At 43.3% G+C, this 18,814-nt stretch overlaps 1 protein-coding gene across 2 annotated transcripts in view; it reads left to right on the forward strand.

The window, feature by feature from the left end:
* Positions 1 to 30: 30 nt before the first annotated feature.
* ZSWIM6 (zinc finger SWIM-type containing 6) overlaps positions 31 to 18,814 on the forward strand; it is a 142,797-nt gene continuing 124,013 nt past the window's right edge. For both annotated transcript variants that reach the window (XM_072859509.1, XM_072859510.1), the window contains exon 1: positions 31 to 593. In XM_072859509.1, coding sequence (XP_072715610.1) covers positions 32 to 593 — 562 coding nt within the window. In that variant the 5' untranslated portion in view covers position 31. The remainder of the gene's footprint in view (positions 594 to 18,814) is intronic.

The following is an 18,814-nucleotide window of genomic DNA, read 5'->3' on the forward strand; positions in this document are numbered from 1 at the left end:
CTTCCGCTATCCGCTTAGAAGCGGCGCGATCATGGCGGAGCGTGGTCAGCTCCCTCCCCCCGCCAAGCGCCTCTGCTGCAGACCCGGCTATGGCTCGGGGTGCAGGCCGGGCCAGCGGGTAGGCGGCACCGGACTCAGCAGCGGGGCACTTTGCGCCGGACCCTCCTCCTCCTCCGCCGCAGCTGCTGCAGCCGCCGCCGCCGCCGCAGCTGCTGCTGCCGCCGCTGCCGCCGCCGCCCTGGGGCTGCTGCCGCTCGGCAAGACTCAGAGCCCCGAGTCTCTGCTGGACATCGCGGCTCGCAAGGTGGCGGAGAAGTGGCCTTTCCAGCGGGTGGAGGAGCGATTCGAGCGGATCCCGGAGCCGGTGCAGCGCAGGATTGTCTACTGGTCCTTCCCCCGCAGCGAGAGGGAGATCTGTATGTACTCCTCCTTCAACACCGGCGCCGAGGACCCCGCCGCCGCCCCCGGGGGGGCCGTCGCCGGCACTGCGCCCGGTGGGGGCGCGGACGCCGCCGCCGCCGAGAATCGCCTGCCCTTCCGCAGGGGCATAGCTCTGCTAGACGGCGGCTGTGTCGATAACGTCCTGCAAGTCGGTGAGTCACCGGCCGGGGCCGCGCTGCGGAGCCGGGCCGCGGCGGCCACCCGGGCAGGGCGCCGCCGGCCTCCTCAGCCGCGGATCTCCCCCTGCGTGTCACCTGCCTGCCATCCGGGGAGCCGCTTCCCTCCCTGCGCAGCCCCGGCGGCCGGAGCCACCCCGCCTCCTTGGCTCGCCCCGGCAGCCCCTCGGGGGGCCGGCAGCATGGCCGGGGAGCTGCCCCCCCACGGCCCGGCCTGCACGAACCCTTCACTCCCAGGTTGTAATTCGGGACGGGCAACTTCCTCCGCCAGTCTCCTCCCCTTCGCACCCAGAACACGGAATAACTCCTTCGCCCCGCTCCGTGACACATTAACGGCCCCCGCCGCCAGCAGCCGGCCCGCTCTTAGGCAGGCGGGTCGGGCACGCTGCCCCCCGCCTGTCCCTTTAACTCTACTGACGCATCGTGCCCGCTCCCTGTAATCCAGAGTGTGTAATGCCGTTTGGCTCCACTCCCAGCGCCCACCCTCGGTAATCCGGGTCATCGCCATACCCCGAGCCACAATAGCGAGGAGATGCCTCCGCCGGCCCCTCCCCCCCCCCGCCCCGGACCGCCGGTGGAAATGAATCAGCAGAAGGCGGCCGGCGGGGAAAGAGGGCGGGATGCGCCGCGGTCCAAAATAAATAAGAGGGTGCGAGACCCCAGGAGTGGGTGTGCGGGGAGGAGCCGTGAACAAAGGCATTTCTAGGGTGGTGGGGGCACCATCTGCCCAAGTTCCGGGGGGGGGAGGGTGCGCCGGGAAAGGTCCCCGGTTCGGGCCCGCGAGTTACTTTGGAATAAGCCCCTGCGTGACAACGGCGAGGTGAGGAGGAAAGCGCTGCTCTTCTTCCTCTTGGAACAATACTTCCTTTCCTCCCCCTCCCTTCTTCCGCCGCACCTGGCGGCTGACCGCTGCGGGCTGGCGCCCCTGGCTAACTCCTCCCTGCCTCCGTTTAAAGGGCTCTGGTGGTTGGTGCTCTCCGCCCCGACGGGGGGGGAGCTGCTTGCGGGCGGGGGAGCCCCCCCCACAGTGCCCCGACGGAGCGGTGGCGGCCCCGCGGGGAAGGGGCTTATAACTTCCGCGGGGGGGTGGTGCGCTTGCGCTTTGTGCGGTTCGGGTGTGCCGGGCTCATGGCCGTGCGGTGGTGCCTTGCGGAGGAGGTGGCTGCGACTGGGCACTTTGTTCTCATTTTCATGTTTATTTGTGTTCTCTTCAGTTTCCTGTTCCATCCCCGCCCTGCCCCCCCCCCCCCCGAAAGTGGAAACCAGACAAAAGAGACTCTTTATTGCTTCTCACCGCCGGCTCGACAATCGGGGGGGCAGGGCAGGATGGCGGCTCCGCGGGGCCGGTCCCTCTGTCCCGCCCTGTGCTGGGCCGGACTTGTCCCGGTGGTGGCTCAGCTGCGGCTGCTGCTGCTGCTCGCCTTTTGTTCGTAGCGCCGTGTGGGGCTGAGACGCGCCGAGCTGTGGCGGCGGCCCTGGTCCCGGTGCTGCGGCTCGGGGTCGGAGCGTGCTGGGCTCCCCCTCGGCCTTTTCCGCAGCGGATTTCACTTCGTGGGAAGCCTACAAACGTGCCTTCTGCTTTCCGAAGGGAAGCTCTGTTGCTGTTCTTGGGATAAGTGCCCTTCCCTTCTGCCTAGGTGGAGTTCAGTTTTAGACTTTTAAAAAAATTTTTTATTTTTTTAAAAAAACCTATTTTTTAATTTTTAAAAAACATTTATTTTCTTAAAACAAAATTATTTTTAAAATTTTTAATAAAATTTATTTTTAATTTCAATTTTTTTTAAATTAAACATTTTAAAATTATTATTTCTTTAAAAAATTAAAATCATTACCGTTACCTTTCTTATAAGTTTAATCTTTTGGCTTTCTCTCTCTTTCCTAAAGTCTGAGGCATAATCTGTGGTTCCTCATGGCTGGCAAAACCGGAAGTAGGGCTTTTTTAAGTTTGGTTGGCAGTGCTGAGACTTCTTTTTTTCCCTTTTGCTTGCACTTGATTCTGTTTGCAAGCAATGAGGAATGCAGGAGTGCACAGAGGGAGGGTTTCTTGGCTGATTACATTTAAGCTAGGATTTCACTGTGAAAATAAAGCTAAGGGGTGATAAATAAAAGATGCAGTCTTTTCTAGGACACCCAGTGTGGGCTTGACTTTGCTTGTTTTCAGCAGTGGAATAGGCCTCGATGAGTAGTTGTGAAAGAAAAAAAGGAACTTTTTGCATAGCTTCAAAAGGGGAGTAATGTTGGCAAGGGTCAACAACTGAAGTGTTGACTGCTGCTTCTGGACCCCTTAACTGCATTCCAAACAAATGCTATACCTACTGCTGAAAATACCTTTGGTGGGGTATGTTTTGTTGGGGTGGGGTTTTTTCATTTGTCTTTAGTTTGGTGGGTTTTTTTGTGGTGTTTTTTTTTTTTTTAAAAACCTTATGTGAACCTCCTTTGGAAGGCTGCACAAAAATAGTAGTGGAAGCTGGTGATATGAAACATGTCAGTTGTATTGTTAAGGGCATTGTCCAAATGCTGCTTAAACACTGACAGGCATGGGGCATTGTTCCTGCTGTATTTAGCATTGGTGGGGCCTCGCCTTGAGTATTGTGTGCAGTTCTGAGCTCCACAATTTAAGAAGGATGTTAAAGTTCTTGAATATGTCCAGAGGAGGGCAACAAAGCTGGTGAAAGGGTTGGAAGGAATGTCCCATGAGGAGTGGCTAAGGACTCTGGGTTTGTCTAGTTTGGAGAAAAGGAGGCTGAGGGGCGACCTCATTGCTCTCTGCAGCTTCCTGAGGAGGGGAAGTGGAGAGGGAGGTGCTGATCTCTTCTGCCTGGTATTCAGTGACAGAATGTGTGGGAATGGTTTAAAGCTGTGCCAGGAGAGGTTCAGACTGGACATTAGGTAGCATTTCTTTACAGACAGGGTGGTCAAACACTGGAACAGGCTTCCTAGAGAGGTGGTCAATGCCCCATGCCTGTCAGTGTTTAAGAGGCATTTGGACAATGCCCTTACTAACATGCTTTAACTTTTGGTCAGCCCTGAAGTAGTCAGGCAGTTGGACTAGATGATCATTGTAGGTCCCTTCCAACTGAAAATATTCTATTTTATTCTGACAGAGGCCTTTGGTTTGCCTACTGAGGGAGTCATGGAGCACTTGGGTAGGCTGGGTCCTGGTGTAGGAAAGTTCTTGTGTAATTTGGATAGGTAGCTGTGTCGTTAGGGCTGGTAAAGGCTCTTTGCTGCTGAGATACTCCTTGTGAAGCAGAAAGGTGCAACTGTGAAAGTAAATTTAAACTGGAGTGAGTTATATTGGGTGGAGAACGGAATTGGTTCTATGTAATATGGTTGAATATGTAGCATTGAGGAAAACTTAACATTGAGTTTGTGTAAGTGAGTGTTTAGTGACCATATAAATGTGAACTTATGTTCTTTGCAGTATGAGTAATGGAAAAACTGTAAATGTTTGCTATTTTACTATGGAAAAGTGCAGTTATTGGACAAAGTACATTTTATTATGTATCAATTCTAACAGCCTTACTTATAACACTAAGTATTACTATAAACAGGGAATGCAGGATTTGATTTCTGAGGGAGACGCATAAATTTCAGTTCAGTGGTAGTTAAATGGAACAATTTGCTTCTGAATTTTATGTTTGTGTGGTTGTGTTTTTTTCTGTCTAGCCCTGAATAAACATTCAGACAACTTTATCATGGCAACTCATTTCAAGTGAAAGAATTTCAAACACTTGTGTCTGTGCTCTGCTAAAAATCTTCATGTGATCCTGCTTCATGCCCCCCAACTTCATCTTGTGTGTAATGAAAAAAAAAAAAAAATCCTAAATAAAAGGAAGATAACACATTAGTGATATGCACAAATAATATTCTTAATAATCAAGCAGTAAAGTTGTCCACTAGCCTATTTTGAAGTTGAATTATGTTGTCCTAGCATAATAATTAGCATCACTTAATTTTGAAAGATTTTTCTCCAAAGAAGTTGACTTCAAAATTTCATTTGCATCTTATTGATGTTTTTATAGCTTTTTTTTGTTTCAATCAGACATGAAGGATTTTCTTTTTTAGTTTATTTAAAACAAAAAGAAGGAATGAAAGAAAGAATGCAGGCTCCTAAAACAAACCTTTTAAACTGTATAAAACAGAGCTCTTCTACTGTATGTGTTTTTAATTTATTTCAAACCAAGTATTTTTAGTAAAAGTTACAGTCTAAACATGAAAGCACTTTGTGAGTAAATACAACAATCTGGAAGGAAAATTAGAAATAGACTGTGTTTCACTTGGCCAAATTGTTGAAGATGCCAGGAGCGAGTAGACAGTTTTAGATGGTGAAGTGTATATTTGGTTTCTGAGGTTAGCCCTGAATTAGTATACAGTACTGTATTGTTGTCACAGCTGTGGCTGTCAAGGTTAGGAAGAGGTGTGATCCCTCAATAGCACAGTTGACCTGGCAAGAACCCTTAATGCAGCTATTCTAGAAGAAGAAGAAAAAAAAACAAACCACAAAACAAAACCCTGTGCCTCTGCTGGTATGACTCTTCTTGCTTGGGGAAAGATGGAGACTGCCTTTGCTATAAAGCTCAACTTTGCTGCTGTAGCTGCATCCACATTAGAAGTACTTGAAGTGTTTTTTGATATGTCATATAAGTACTCCTAGAGTATTCTTGTCTGTCTGTAATTTGAGGTTGGCTTGTCTTTGCTGCATAGACCCTGCTTGCCTCATACAGGCCTGCCTTTAAGGTGTTACAGTCCTTTCCATGGCAGCATAAGGCTTTGTAATCACGGTAGTCATGCTTCTTGGGTATGAATGGCAAGGGAGTGAGTTGGAGGGAAGAAACTCCTAGGGAAGGAAAATAATATAAATTGACTGGCACTTACCACAGCTCTAGAACTTAATGTTAATATTGTGAGCTAGAAAACTGTGTTGTCTGTGGAAGAGGGTTCAGCCGAACAGCATCATCAGCGTGGAACTGCAGACTCATTTTTTCTGAAGCCTCTCGGTGAAATGTGATCAGAGGGATGTAACAGAAATACTTTTTAAAGAAAAACAAAGTAAAATTTCTCAAGTGTAAAATAATGGTTGGAGTTCCCTAGATGTTTCTTTAGCTGGTTTTTAAATGAAGTTAAAGACTTGGGGGGTTTTTTTTTAGTTTTCTTTTAATGAGAAGTATTTATCTTCTAACTTCTGACTCAGAGGTGCTTTTATCATCTATTGTTACAGCTAATTATTCCCCCCCCCCTTTTTTTTTTTTTTAAATATGAGCTAAAAGTTGGTGATTGCTTTCAAAACCAGGAGAAGCCATTTTCTCACCAGGAAGAGAAAGCTTTACAAGACCATGTTGGTAACTGCTACATGTAATTCTGGTGGAATGTGATACCAATATGTATTGTAATTGGCAAATTTCAGATCCTTTTAATGGATGATGATTCTAGTTAATAATTTTTTGTTCTCTCTAGCTATCTTTGCTCAAAATAATGTGAAAATGTAGAGCAAGTAAAACATGTAATTTCTCTTCTTTCAAGGCTTAATTGTTTGAGTGCTAACAGTATCATGTGAAACACCTTTCTGTTGATAAAACAACACCAGGTATTTTATTAGCAAAGCTGGCACAAATGTTTTTGATGTGAATTGAAATGCACCTTTTAGCAGACATGATGGTCTTCACTACTGTATGCAATACATATCTAATTTTTGATGAAACCTGTAGGACATGTGGATTTAGTAAAAATTTTTATTTAATGCAAGTAATACTAAATTATGTGACAAAATGAAGGCTGTCATTTGTGGAGATATAAGCACTGTGTTTTGCGTTAACTTCTTGGTGTCCTGTGATACCAAATTGTCCTGGTATGTGTAGTGACCTTTTTCCAAGGGGAGAAGGTTGTGTTAAACTCTGCCTGTTTGAGGAGGACAAGAAGTTTATCTGCTGACATGCCGAAGAAACAAGCATGGTTTCTTCCCCAGTCAGCCTGATGTTGGGATTTGGTTAGGAATGTATGACTAAAACAAGTAATCCAGAATTTGTTAATACAATATTGTGGTAGGGGAGTAAACAAATGATGTCTGACTTCTTGTTGGACTTTTTTGACTTAGTTCCAAGACTGCTAGAGTCTTGTGAAAATATCTTCAGTGATTCCTGTTTCAGTTTGCTTTAAGAAATAACTACCAATATTTCCAAGTTCCAGAACAGAAACAAGTAAATTAATTTTAAAATATTTCTTAATGAAAGGGAGACATCTGAATGCATTCCAGTTTCCTTGTTAGATTTGGAATGCAATGCATTAATCGGGGAATGTGCAAGCTATTTTCAGTGTGTATGCATGTGTGCTCTGATGTACTATCCTTGACCTTGAATAATTTCTTTGGAAACCCTAAAAAAAGGGAGGGGGAGGGAAAAAGGGAAAAAAGCTTTCTTTCAAGACCAGATTACTAAATGTGGAAAACTGTAAATCAGCTCCTGCCTTTTTTCAGACTTTCTCTAAAAATATCTAATCTGGATTTCAAGAGAAAATAAGCATTTTAAAGTCATTCCAAGAGGTGAAAATAAAACTTTATACTGTCTTTCCATGTAATTATGAATAGTAGGATAAATGTAATAGGACAGTGTCATTATTGCTCTAAAACTTTTTTTAAGGAGAAAATGAATTGTAAGTCACTTCCCATCACAGTTTTAAAAACAAGGAATCTTCTCTTATAGAAAAGTTTTATATTGGGTTGACCTAACAAGATTTTTCATCGTTTGTTTTGGGTCAGTTTTCATGTTTCTCATGTTTCATTTTCCCCCTAATTTCAAGGCTTTCCTCGCTTCCAAGAAATCAATTTTCATTTTCAAAGCTTGCTTTCAGTTTAGGAAAGCGATTTCATCTCTGTATATGATCAGATGTTTTGGTATGTAGCAGTTCTTGAATTTGAGCCAGTTGTCATGCCAGCAACCCGATGCTTGTGGGCACGCTCTCTCTCTCTGTAATCTAACTTTAAGAGGTGAACAATTAATTAAAAGCAAAATCTTTTTGTGAGGGTAGGCTGAAACAATTTAAAAGTCAGCATTGGACAAATTGGTTTCCTTAAATATCAGTAGCTAGTTGCAGTGTTTTGCCATATAATTTGCTTTTTTAATGAACCTGCTAGAATTGAACCCTTACATAAGACTCTGGTAAAGTTCTAATTAAAAAACCCAAAACAAACAAAAACCTAAACCCCAACAAAAAAAAAAAACAAACCCCACCCTACTTAGAGTGAGAAGTATATTATTATGTACAGCAGTTTTTACTGGTGAAGGATAACATATTATGCGGCACACTATAAGATATGTCTGCATGGGTTCAATTTTAATGTCACCTGCTATCCAGGTAATCTAGCTGTTATGTCAAGACAAATCCTGAAGTTTTGTAGTAGTTAACAAAATATGACTGCAAAGTTATGGTAGTATAGGAATGTAGCTGACACCCCTTAACTTACTTTCTCTTTAGCTGATTTTCTTTGAGGATTAGGTAGGAGAATTTACTGCATCGTTAAAAAAATAAAAAGACCACACTATTTTAACTGACAAAAGCTATCCTAATTTATGAATATGCTGTGACAGGAACTAATGTGAAATTTTAAAGAGCTTTCATGTGCAGCAAGGGTACAGATTTAATGCGAATTCTGATTGCCTGGAACGCAGTCAACCTGACAGCATGTGAATATTTGAGTACTGTTCAACAACTGCACTTGTTCTGGGAGATCTGTCTCCTTGAACTTCCAGTTTTTCCTTTTGGCTTACTATCTAAAACTACCAGTGTAAAAAGTTTCTCTCGGCTGGATATGTATGCAGCTCTTGACATGGCTTCATAACCTTCTGTGACCTGGATCACTAGAGATGTTGGCTGGTACTGTATGCTGGTTTGCATTCTCCTAGCTACATGCCAATTATCATGATTTATGTGATGCCCTTGCAATGCATTACCATGCCATCTTCTGACGAAGTAGCAATATGTATCCAATCTTTGTTGCCTTGGCCCCGCTATTGAAGACCAGGATGTCTAGAAAACTTGCGATGTAAGTAACTATCTTAAAATAGTTTTTTTCTGACTTAATTCTGCAGATGTGTAAACAGACCAGAGGAGCGTAGCTGCCTAATAGTAACTAAAGTGTAGAGAATTCCTTTGTGGTTAAGTCAGAACTGATAAAAGGCCTGCTGTAGGAGCTGAGCAGTCATACAAAAGACTTTAATGAATTGTGTCAAATCAGAAATAGACTGAAGTGTCTCCTAATGTGGGCTTTTTACCAATGTTTTATTAAACCCTTCTGAAAAATGAAAAACAAGGTGTGAAAGAGGGGAATCTTTAACTATGTTTAAAGTATATTTTAAGATAATTGTGATATGCACCATCACGTGCTTTAAAAATGAGAGCTTAATCTTTTTATTTATCTATTATTTTTTACTTTAACCCTTTACTCCTTGTTGCAAGTGAGTACATTTGACAGTCTTGAAATATCTGGAAATTTTTGCTTTGGAAATGCATGGGCAATGGCTGAGAAGGTCTGACGTTAATTGGAAAGATGCAGTAAAACTTGTCAGTAAGCTTAAATTCACACTAGTAGAACTAGCTGATCAGATAAATCAAGCTCATTTACTGAATTAATGTGCTAAAAATTCAGGTTATCTTTTGTCCTGCTTTATTTAACAATCTGTCTGTTTACATAAGTCATCTTTCATTGTTAATTGGTGTCAGACCTTTAATACATTAAGGGACTGTTGGAAAAATAAGGGGGGGAAATGGCACTATAGGCAGAAATTTCAGAACTAGGCATTAATATATATATTTTTTACAACGTTATTGACATTCAAATGATCATTTTGAAGGCTGGGAAAATCAAATGTTGCATAGCTGTATGACTTGTAAGAAGTGAGACACTTTGTACACATGCCAAGTTTAACTGCTGACTGGGTACTGACAGCTGGGTAGTAATGCAGATACTGTGCAGGAATTGTGCAGCTGACTACAATGTTTAATTTATACTGACTAATGAAATAACATTTGACCGTTGAGGCATGTAAAATTGGATAAACTGTTTGTAAATTTGTCTCACACTTTATAAATCTGTAACACAGTAGAGGATCAAGTTTGCATGTATTTCAGTTATTTTCATATTTTTAAACTTGTGTTAAAAGCAAGGTTTTGGGTTAAAGGCTTTTACCAGCACTGGCTCTCTTGGGTTTGTTTCCTTATGTTTAAAGTTTGACTCTTTCTTATTTTATACTAGTGGCTTGTATTCTCTCTGCATACCAGTGTTCAGCTATATGTGCAAGGCATAGTGGCAGCACAAACTCTCTCCAGCAAATCAGCTTCTAGCTTGCCCTTGTCAAGAGCAGCTGGTGAGCTTTATTAATGTTTAATTTCTACATTCAGCTTTATTTTGACTGGCCTAAAGCTCATAGAGCACTAATCCATATTCAGTGATTCATGATGGTATTGATAGTGCATTTATGGAAAGTATAAATAAATGTATAGTATAGTATGGTCTTCAGGGGGCTGGTCACTTTTGCGACTTACCTGCAGTTTTGGCCATGAAAGGATGGCAGATAAAATGACTCTGTTAAGAATTCATTAACAAAAACATCTACAGATAATCTTCTAGAAAACATGAGCTAGTCAGCAAAGCTGTGTGAAGAACCTTACGGTAAGCTATTGATTACTTGCACAGCAGTTGCCTCAATGAAGCACTTATTTTCCCTCTCATGTTTGAGGAATACAGTACACTGCTTTGGGAGGGTGAAAAGTAGTCTTAGTAAAACACTCATCTGCATATTTACAAAGCTGGCCTCAGTGACCACATTAAGCATGGCTTGTACTTCTTCAAGACAATTCTGCTGAGTCTGCTGACTTTAAAAAGTTCAAGAACAGGGGAAAAAATGATAGTCTAAATGAATTGTTTAATATATTACCTAAAGGAAGGAAACCTGGAATGCTTTTATTCTGAAATACTGTGTTATGACCAATGAAAACTGGGACAGCTGGCTGTACTGCTGCTGTTGTACATGTAAAATGAGTCTCAGTTCCTCCATTGATTTAGGTTGTAAACTGAAACCTTGCAAACTGACTACAGTTAGCGTCTTGGGGATAAAATATCAGTCCATTATATTCTGTATCTGGATTTAGTGTAGCTATATTACATAGAATCATGAAACTTAAATTTTGCTTCATCTAGAGCAGAGGGATGAGGATGACAAAATGTGTAACTGTTCTTTAGCTCTTTGTTATTGCAAGCCATGATATGAGAGCCATCATGCAGCTTTCTTGGTCAAATCTAAATGCATGAATTTTTAGAGGTGACCAGCTAAATGTGCTACTAATGCATGAATGGTAGGCAGTGACTAGGAATGGAACTTGATGTAACAGATGCCGTGGCAGTCTGATGGGATAAGGAAGCTGAGAATAAATTGATTAGTGCTACTTTTAGAAGCAGCATACCACTTAGTTTTACTGACATTTTTCAGTGATCAAACTTTACATTGTCATGTATCCTGGCAATAATTTACAGGCTTAATTTCTAGGTAGTTATGTAGATGATAAATGTAAGTGGCTGTTTGGCAGGAATGAAGAAGTGTTTATGAGTAAACAAGAGTTTGGCTCATTGAATAAGATGTACTTGAAGAGAAGAGAGGTAGTAAAATGCTGAGTTAACCTTTACAGATGAGAGGCTAGGAAGAGAAGTGGGCAAGTGGTGATGCCTCAGATAAGGTAGAGGTCAAAGAGCTCAGTAGATCCCTGAAGAGGTGTATTTAAGGAGGATATAGTCTGAATGATTGCTTCCTCTACATGGTCTACTTTCAATGGGTATTAGCGAAGGCATGGAAGCTGATAGATTCTTTCCTACAAAATGAAACAAAGCTTTCAAAATGGAAAGCAGGTTGGCAAACTGTAACTTAGCTGTCCTGTAGATTTTGAAATTGTAAAACGTGTTTAAAGTTATGAAGTGGGTGTTCTCTTGCTCTCTCTTTTTAACCTTACATCCTAATTTAAATTTATCTGACACACAAAGGAAACACTCTGTTTTTCAGAAAGTGATGACTTTCTATTTAATTGAAGGGTGTTTGTCGGACTGTACTTTATCAGAAGTGGAAGCTATTTCTGAGTCATGGTGGAGGCTCCATCATTACAGTGGTAAAACAAAACCATTGACTTTATGAATAAATCTGTTTCAAACAGTTATACAAAATAGAGTTAAATATGCATTGATAAGACCATAGAATATAACTGAATTTCTTTTATTATAAGGTATAGTCAAATTGTGTCTTAATTCTCCTCAACATGCAATAAATGGCTTAATTTTAAAGCATTCTGTATTACAAAAAGAGCAGGTATGTGTTTTCTAACTTTTTCTCCATAGTAGTGAATATTTGTGGTACCCAGACTTGAAAAGAACTGAGAGGATTTATATTTGCTTTTGTTGTTTTGTGTTTTTTTTTTCTTCTTTTTCCAAGGCTATATGTTGTGCTGACCTGGGAATAAGGATGGGGAGTGCAATGTTAGACTGGATAAATGGAAAGAGATGTGAATCATGAGCATGCACTTCAGTTAATCCTGCCTGTTATGAGGTCCATCTTCCCCTCCCTCCTTGAATAACAAAATGAAGTTAAGAAGTAGAGATGAAGTGTTGAGAAACATCTACTGAAAGGAGGAAGCAGAGGAGGATGACTGCAATGAGACACTGAGCTGTGATTTTTAGGAAGGAGAGCCACAAAAGCCAGTAAAGGCCAAAAGTTCTGGGAGAGGAATCTTCAATTTATAGAAGCACTGAAAGGTAAAGGAATACAAATCCTGAAGCATATCCAGAAAAGCTCTCCACTGGGGACCTTGCTGAGAGCCATCCCAGTGTGATGCACTGCACTGGAACCAGCAAAGGCTCAATGGCAGAATCACATTCCAGGCAAGGGCCTCAGTGTACTCAATTATTTAGCAGTGGGAGTGAGAAGATGATGATGTGGGGCAGGTGGTGTTATAACACAAGCATCTCGGGCAGAAGTTACATGGGTGAATGAGGTGGGGGAGTCAGCAGCATAAGAGTGCAAAAAGTCTGTATATTAGCCTGGCATACATGTAGCTTGATTGGTGGGTGGGGTGTTATCTGTAGCTGTGTTTTGGGCCAGGTAGCTTGGAAGGGATAGCATTGCATGTGACCTTGGTAAGGAAATTAATGTCCTGAACCTGGGGATGGGGGAGTGTGGTGTGAGGGAATAAGCAGATCCACCTATATTGCAGTTGCTGCCATCTGATGCTGGTTTGAAGTACAGTGGGAAGGGTACATTTGCAGTGTGGGCTGGTGGTGGGACTGCTGCTGAGGTAGCCTGCGATTTAATCTTCCATCAGCAGCTGGGTACAAGTAGTGTAAGTTGTCAGCAACACGTTCAGCATAGGTTGGAGGGACCTTTGACAGGCTTATCCCCTGCAGAGCTCAGTGCCATCACACTGTGCTCTCAGCACTGAGCAGCTCCTCTTCCACAGGCAAAAGCACTTCCAGGCCTTTGTTCAGTTTGCTTTCCTGTGGGAATGAATATATTTGAGCAGGAGGCTGTTGTGAGGTTTGTCAGCAATATGTGCTCTAGGTGTCTAATGGCAGTGTCTAGTGTGGTGGTTACAGTTTGTTAGTCCTGACATGGGCATGCTGGTGCAGTGATACAGGTACTAGTGGAGTTGGTGTTATGATGAAAGGGCCTCCATTAGCTTGAGCTGTAAGTGTCAGCTATTCAGAGACTCTTGTACTGGCCTACAAAACCTGGATTGTGTCATAAAGGTGGTGTGCTGATCAAAGGCCAAGACTAGTAGTCTACGGTCTTTGTAAATATGGGTTCAAAGCTAAAATACAAGCCTGATGTCTGTCTTCTTTCTAAGGCTGGTAACCTTAGGTTGCCTGACAGATTATAAATGACAAAAGCCATAAACCTTTACTCTGAGAGAAGCTGAAACTGTATTTCCAGTTATAATTTAGCAGTGTTATCACTCTTCCCCCTCCCTTTTTCTAGGGAGTGGGCACATTCCTCATTGACCAAGCCTGCTGCCATGAGGAAAGCTGCTGATACAGCAGCATAGTGTGGTTGTAACACTTCCTTGTGAGCGTGGGAGTCCTTCTCCAGGAGCCTGTTCCAGCAAACTTGCTCCCTCTTGTCACTTGGTGAACTCCTCCAAGGACAGACTATGAAACAGGCCTAACAAATGTTTTCCATTGTGAAATACTCTAGTCATGAATATGGTAAATTAAATAACTGACTCATTTGCTGCTCTGTGCCTCACTGTGTAACTCCTAGAACAGAAAATGCATATTGCTGTGCTTATAAACTTGTATTTTGGAAAGTGCTTTCATGATTGTCATTTGCAAACTTCACCCACTGTGAAGACCACTGTGTGTCATTCACCCTGAAGTTACGTGGTTGCTTTAGGCTGGCTTAAATGCAGCCTGCTGTCAAAGGGACGCTGCAGTTCTCCTCAAGCTTGTACCTGGGTTTGTGGAGCTGTGTGGTGAGCCAGACAACTGGCCTGCTTATGAATTCAGATCTTGCTAGGTGAGTTTTACCTAGTTTATTGGACAAAAAAATTCTACTGTTGATTCAAGGGAGAGTAGATTGCAAGAGGGGGGCACTGAGAAGGGCAGGACTCATTTCTGTGTCAGTCACACTTAGACTGGCTTAAAGTGATCATGAAGCTCTAACTGCTGCCTGGGGAAAGGAGATGGCTGCTGTGCTTGGGAATTCACTGTTGGCAAAAGGTGGCCTGATTGTTCCAGAGATGGCAGCGTGGGCCTTTCCTAAGCTGTGATGTGTGTTGGGCCTGTATGAGTGAACCATCTTCCACACCTCTTTATCCATAGTGTTTTTCCTTGTTACAAAACCTTGACCAAGAGACGAGTCCCCCTACCATGCTCCCTCAGTAGTTAAAAGAAAGCCAGACATGTTTACTTTAGGAGTACAGGAAAGGGGAAGGAAATACCTAACTATTTACTCCAATCATGCATGTTCACTTTTCTCTGTATCTGCATAGCTGTTGCAAAAGGTGCTTTTTGCTTTCAAAGTTCATATCTTGCCACTTCTGAGACAGTACTGAGCTTCAGCATACTTATACATAACACAAACTTTTGAGGCAATTTTTCCACTTATTATACAGTTGTTTGGTGACCAAATAATGTGTTCTATGTTTTATTTTCATTCATAGCTGTTGACTTCAGTTGCTAACATAAGCATTCACAGCTTTTGTCGGGTTAGGCCTGCTGAGCCAACATAGCTAAGAAAGAGCTGGAATCTCCTCTTTGTTTCTTGGGCTTTGATTGGTTGCCCCTCAACAGTCTCACTGGGTGCTGCAGGGTCATGATGGTATAGCAGAGACTTTAGTCGGCTTGCATGGTCTTTATTACTGATAGTAATGCATGAGAAGGAAATGATGGAGCAGGACTTGTAGATCTCAAGCTGAGTTTGTAGGGCTGGCGTGTGTGTGTGGGGAAACCCTTATTGCTTGTAAACTGAGTACTTTTGATATGGACCTCACTGAGAGTCTAAAATAGCTTTGTGGGGTTCCAGTATCATTACTACTTCCCCAAGTAGAACAGCAATTGAGTAGAATGTTGGTGCTTTTGTATAACTTGCATAGTGTGGAAGTTAAATGACAGACAGCTGCTCCGGTAAGTGAGGTGTATTTGCTGAATTGATCTGTTTTCAGGACTAGAATAAAGCAGATGTGTGATCTAGTCCAGATGGACCGAACTAACACAGCACTAAGCTCGCCCATAACTGGTGGAGGGAAGAAGTGCATAGGAAGCCCTGTTGCACACTTCACAGTGCAAACAAGTCCATTTTCAGGGCAGAAATGGCTTCCCTTTACCATAAAGAGAAATTTCATGGGGCTTTATGCAGGCCTGTCTGGGATAGGATGCTTTGGCTTTATCAACTGCTTGTGCTGGGGGAGATTAAAGCTTTATGAACAAGGCTTGCTTTCAACAGTAGCCTGTTTCGATGTGGAAGGATTCATCCGGGTTGCTCACTTCCTAGAGCCTTCCTACGGCTCTGCCTAGAGGATTGTGGTTGTCAGACTCTTTAAGGCATGCATGAGTGAGAGACCAAGTCCTTAAGTTGTACAGAGCTTAAGCAGGGTACTTTACCTCTCTTGGTTGTCTCCTGCTGGAAAGGAGCCTGCATGACCCCCAACCCTAACTGAAATGTCTAGTTTCCTTCCTGTCCTGGTTTCAGCTGAGATAGAGTTAATTTTCTTTATAGTGGCTGGTATGGGGCTATGTTTTGGATTTGTGCTGAAAACAGTGTTGATAATACAGAGATGTTTTAGTTGTTGCTGCACTAGTCAAGGACTTTTCAGCTTCCCATGCTCTGCCAGGTGCAGAAGAAGCTGGGAGGGGACACAGCCAGGATAGTTGATCCAAACTGGCCAAAGGGCTATTCCATACCACATGATGTCATGCTCAGTATATAAAGCTGGGGAAGAAGAAGGAAGGGGGGGACATTTGGAGTGATGGCGTTTGTCTTCCCAAGTAACCATTATGTGTGATGGAGCCCTGCTTTCCTGGAGATGGATGAACACCTGCCTGCCCATGGGAAGTAGTGAAGGAATTCCTTGCTTTGCTTTGCTTGCATGCGTGGCTTTTGCTTTCCCTATTAAACTGTCCTTATCTCAACCCATGAGTTTTCTCACTTTTACTCTTCTGATTCTCTCCCCCCTCCCATTGTGGGGGGAGTGAGTGAGTGGCTGTGAGGTGCTTGGTTGCTGGCTGGGGCTAAACCATGACACTTCCTAACCTCTGCTGGTGGTGTTTATTGTACATGTTTATCCAGGCTTCTAAACTAAATATTTACTCATTTGAGGAAGGTGAAGTTAGTCTGTTATCTTTCCTGCTCCATTGCTGCACTGCTAAGAGTCTTCTAAAATTAGATGGCTCCTTTCTGTCAAATCATGTTTTAGGCTGATCACAGGTGTTTAATGTGATACTTCTGTGAGCTGACCATGATTTCCGCAAGCCAGGTTTGTTAAAGAAGTACCAGCTTGAACTCTTGTCCACTTAGTGAATGAAGAGCGAGCAGTCAGGTATATCAGTCCTTCAATTTTTGTACCAATTAGTTTTGGTTTCATGGCTGTTTTCCTCTTAACCCCTCCACTTCTACCCCTACTTCCTCTTTGCTATTTTGAAGATATACAGTTGGGGAAACTGGCTGTTCAGAACAGCGTACTGAGCTATATGCAGTGCTGTTGCTCACATGAAGCTAACAACTAGGAAAAAGAACAATCTCCATGAGTAATGCAAGAGATTCTTTAAACACAGTCAAATAAAACAAAAGCATTCAATTTTGAAGCTCGGCTAAGCTATATTCAGTGTAAGAAGTACTATCCCAGGAAGGATGAAGGCTTACAGGACCTGAGTGGGGGAAGAAGAGAGGAGCGGAGCAGTGCTTGTAGGCTTCCTTTATCTTCATGAAATTCTTAATTTATTTCATCTGCTATGGGTGGATGTGTGTACTTTAATTATTATATTTACACAAATCCAAGATCATGACACAGATTCAGGTTAGTCTAGAAAAAGTATTTTAAGTCACATTTTATTCATAACTGAGTATGTTTTGTCTTTAATCTGGGGAAAACTTTTTTCCTTAGTAAAAAAAGCATTTTATTGGAAAGGCATTTAAGAGGGTTAAAAGCCTGGGATTTTTGTGCCCTACAGTTGAGCGAGCCTCCTCAAACCTGCCAGACTTAAAACTCAGTGGGATTGATGTTTCTTAATGGAACAGACAGCTCACAGTGGATGTTCTCATCACAACTCTGGGGTTGAGTGAAAAACAGTCTATTGCCAAAAACCAGAAGAACACAACCCAGTTCTTTGCATACAGATTTGCTCACAAGCTCAGAATTTTGCAGAACTGGTTCAGGAATACTGACTTGCACTTGCCATCCTTGCCAAAGCCCTCCAGAAGCATCATGTAAATACCTTCACACCAGCTGAGGGTGAGAATGCTGCCTGTGACTGCATGGCCAGTAGCTGCTTGCTGTAATTTCCTCTCTTTGGACCTTTATCTTGCACCCTCCCAAAAGAGGGCTGACTGCTTTCCACCAAGGGGTAAGGTCCTCTGGATTACTTTCCAGTCACTGTTGGGAGACTGTCCACAAGGCAATTTCTGTAGACTGATAAATGTGCCACCAGCCGTGCCTTTGCATAGTTTTTGTTGCTGCAGTAGGTGTGAAGTTATACAAGGTTGTTTGACCTAGTAGAGAAGTCTAAGACAACTCTTGGGATTTTAATTTTGAAGATATGAGGAAGAGGTCATACTGGGTTCAGATAATTACTACTATTAAAATTGTTTGTTTGGTTTTATCCACTTTGGTGCTATTTGAATTCAGGGCAGAGAGTTCCTGTCAGTTTGTGGTGGGCAGACCTTGGCTGGATGCCAGGTGCCCACCAAGCTGCTCTCACTCCCTCTCCTTAGCTGGACAGGGGAGAGAAAATATAACAAAAGGCTCGTGGGTTGAGATAAGGACAGGGAGATCACTCGGCAATTACTGTCATGGGCAAAACAGACTTGACTCAGGGAAATTAATTTATTGCCAATCAAATCAGAGTAGGATAATGACAAAATAAAACCAAATCTTAAAACACCTTCCCCCCACCCCTCCCTTCTTCCTGGGCTCAACTTCACTCCTGATTTCTCTACCTCCTCCCCCCGAGCGGTACAGGGGGACAGGGAATGGGGGTTGCAGTCAGTTCATCACATGTTGTCTGTGCTCACTCTCTTCCTCCTCACACTCTTCCCCTGCTCCAGCATGGGGTCCCTCCCATGGGAGACAGTCCTTCACAAACTTCTCCAACGTGGGTCCTTCCCATGGGCTGCAGTTCTTCACAAACTTCCAGTGTGGGCCCTTTCCACAGGATTCAGTCCTTCAGGAAGACTGCTCTAGTGTGGGTCCCCCACAGGGTCACAGGTCCTGCCAGGAGCCTGCTCCAACACAGGCTCTCCATGGAGTCACAGCCTCCTTCAGGGCACATCCACCTGCTCTGGTGTGGGGTCCTCCATGGGCTGCAGGTGGATATCTGCTCTACTGTTAACCTCCATGGGCTGCAGGGGGACAGCCTGCCTCACCATGGTCTTCACCACAGGCTGCAGGGGAATTTCTGCTCTGGTGCCTGGAGCACCTCCTCCCCCTCCTTCTTCACTGACCTTGGTGTCTGC

The sequence above is a fragment of the Ciconia boyciana genome, chromosome 4, assembly GCF_034638445.1.
Source record: "Ciconia boyciana chromosome 4, ASM3463844v1, whole genome shotgun sequence".
Taxonomy (NCBI): domain Eukaryota; kingdom Metazoa; phylum Chordata; class Aves; order Ciconiiformes; family Ciconiidae; genus Ciconia; species Ciconia boyciana.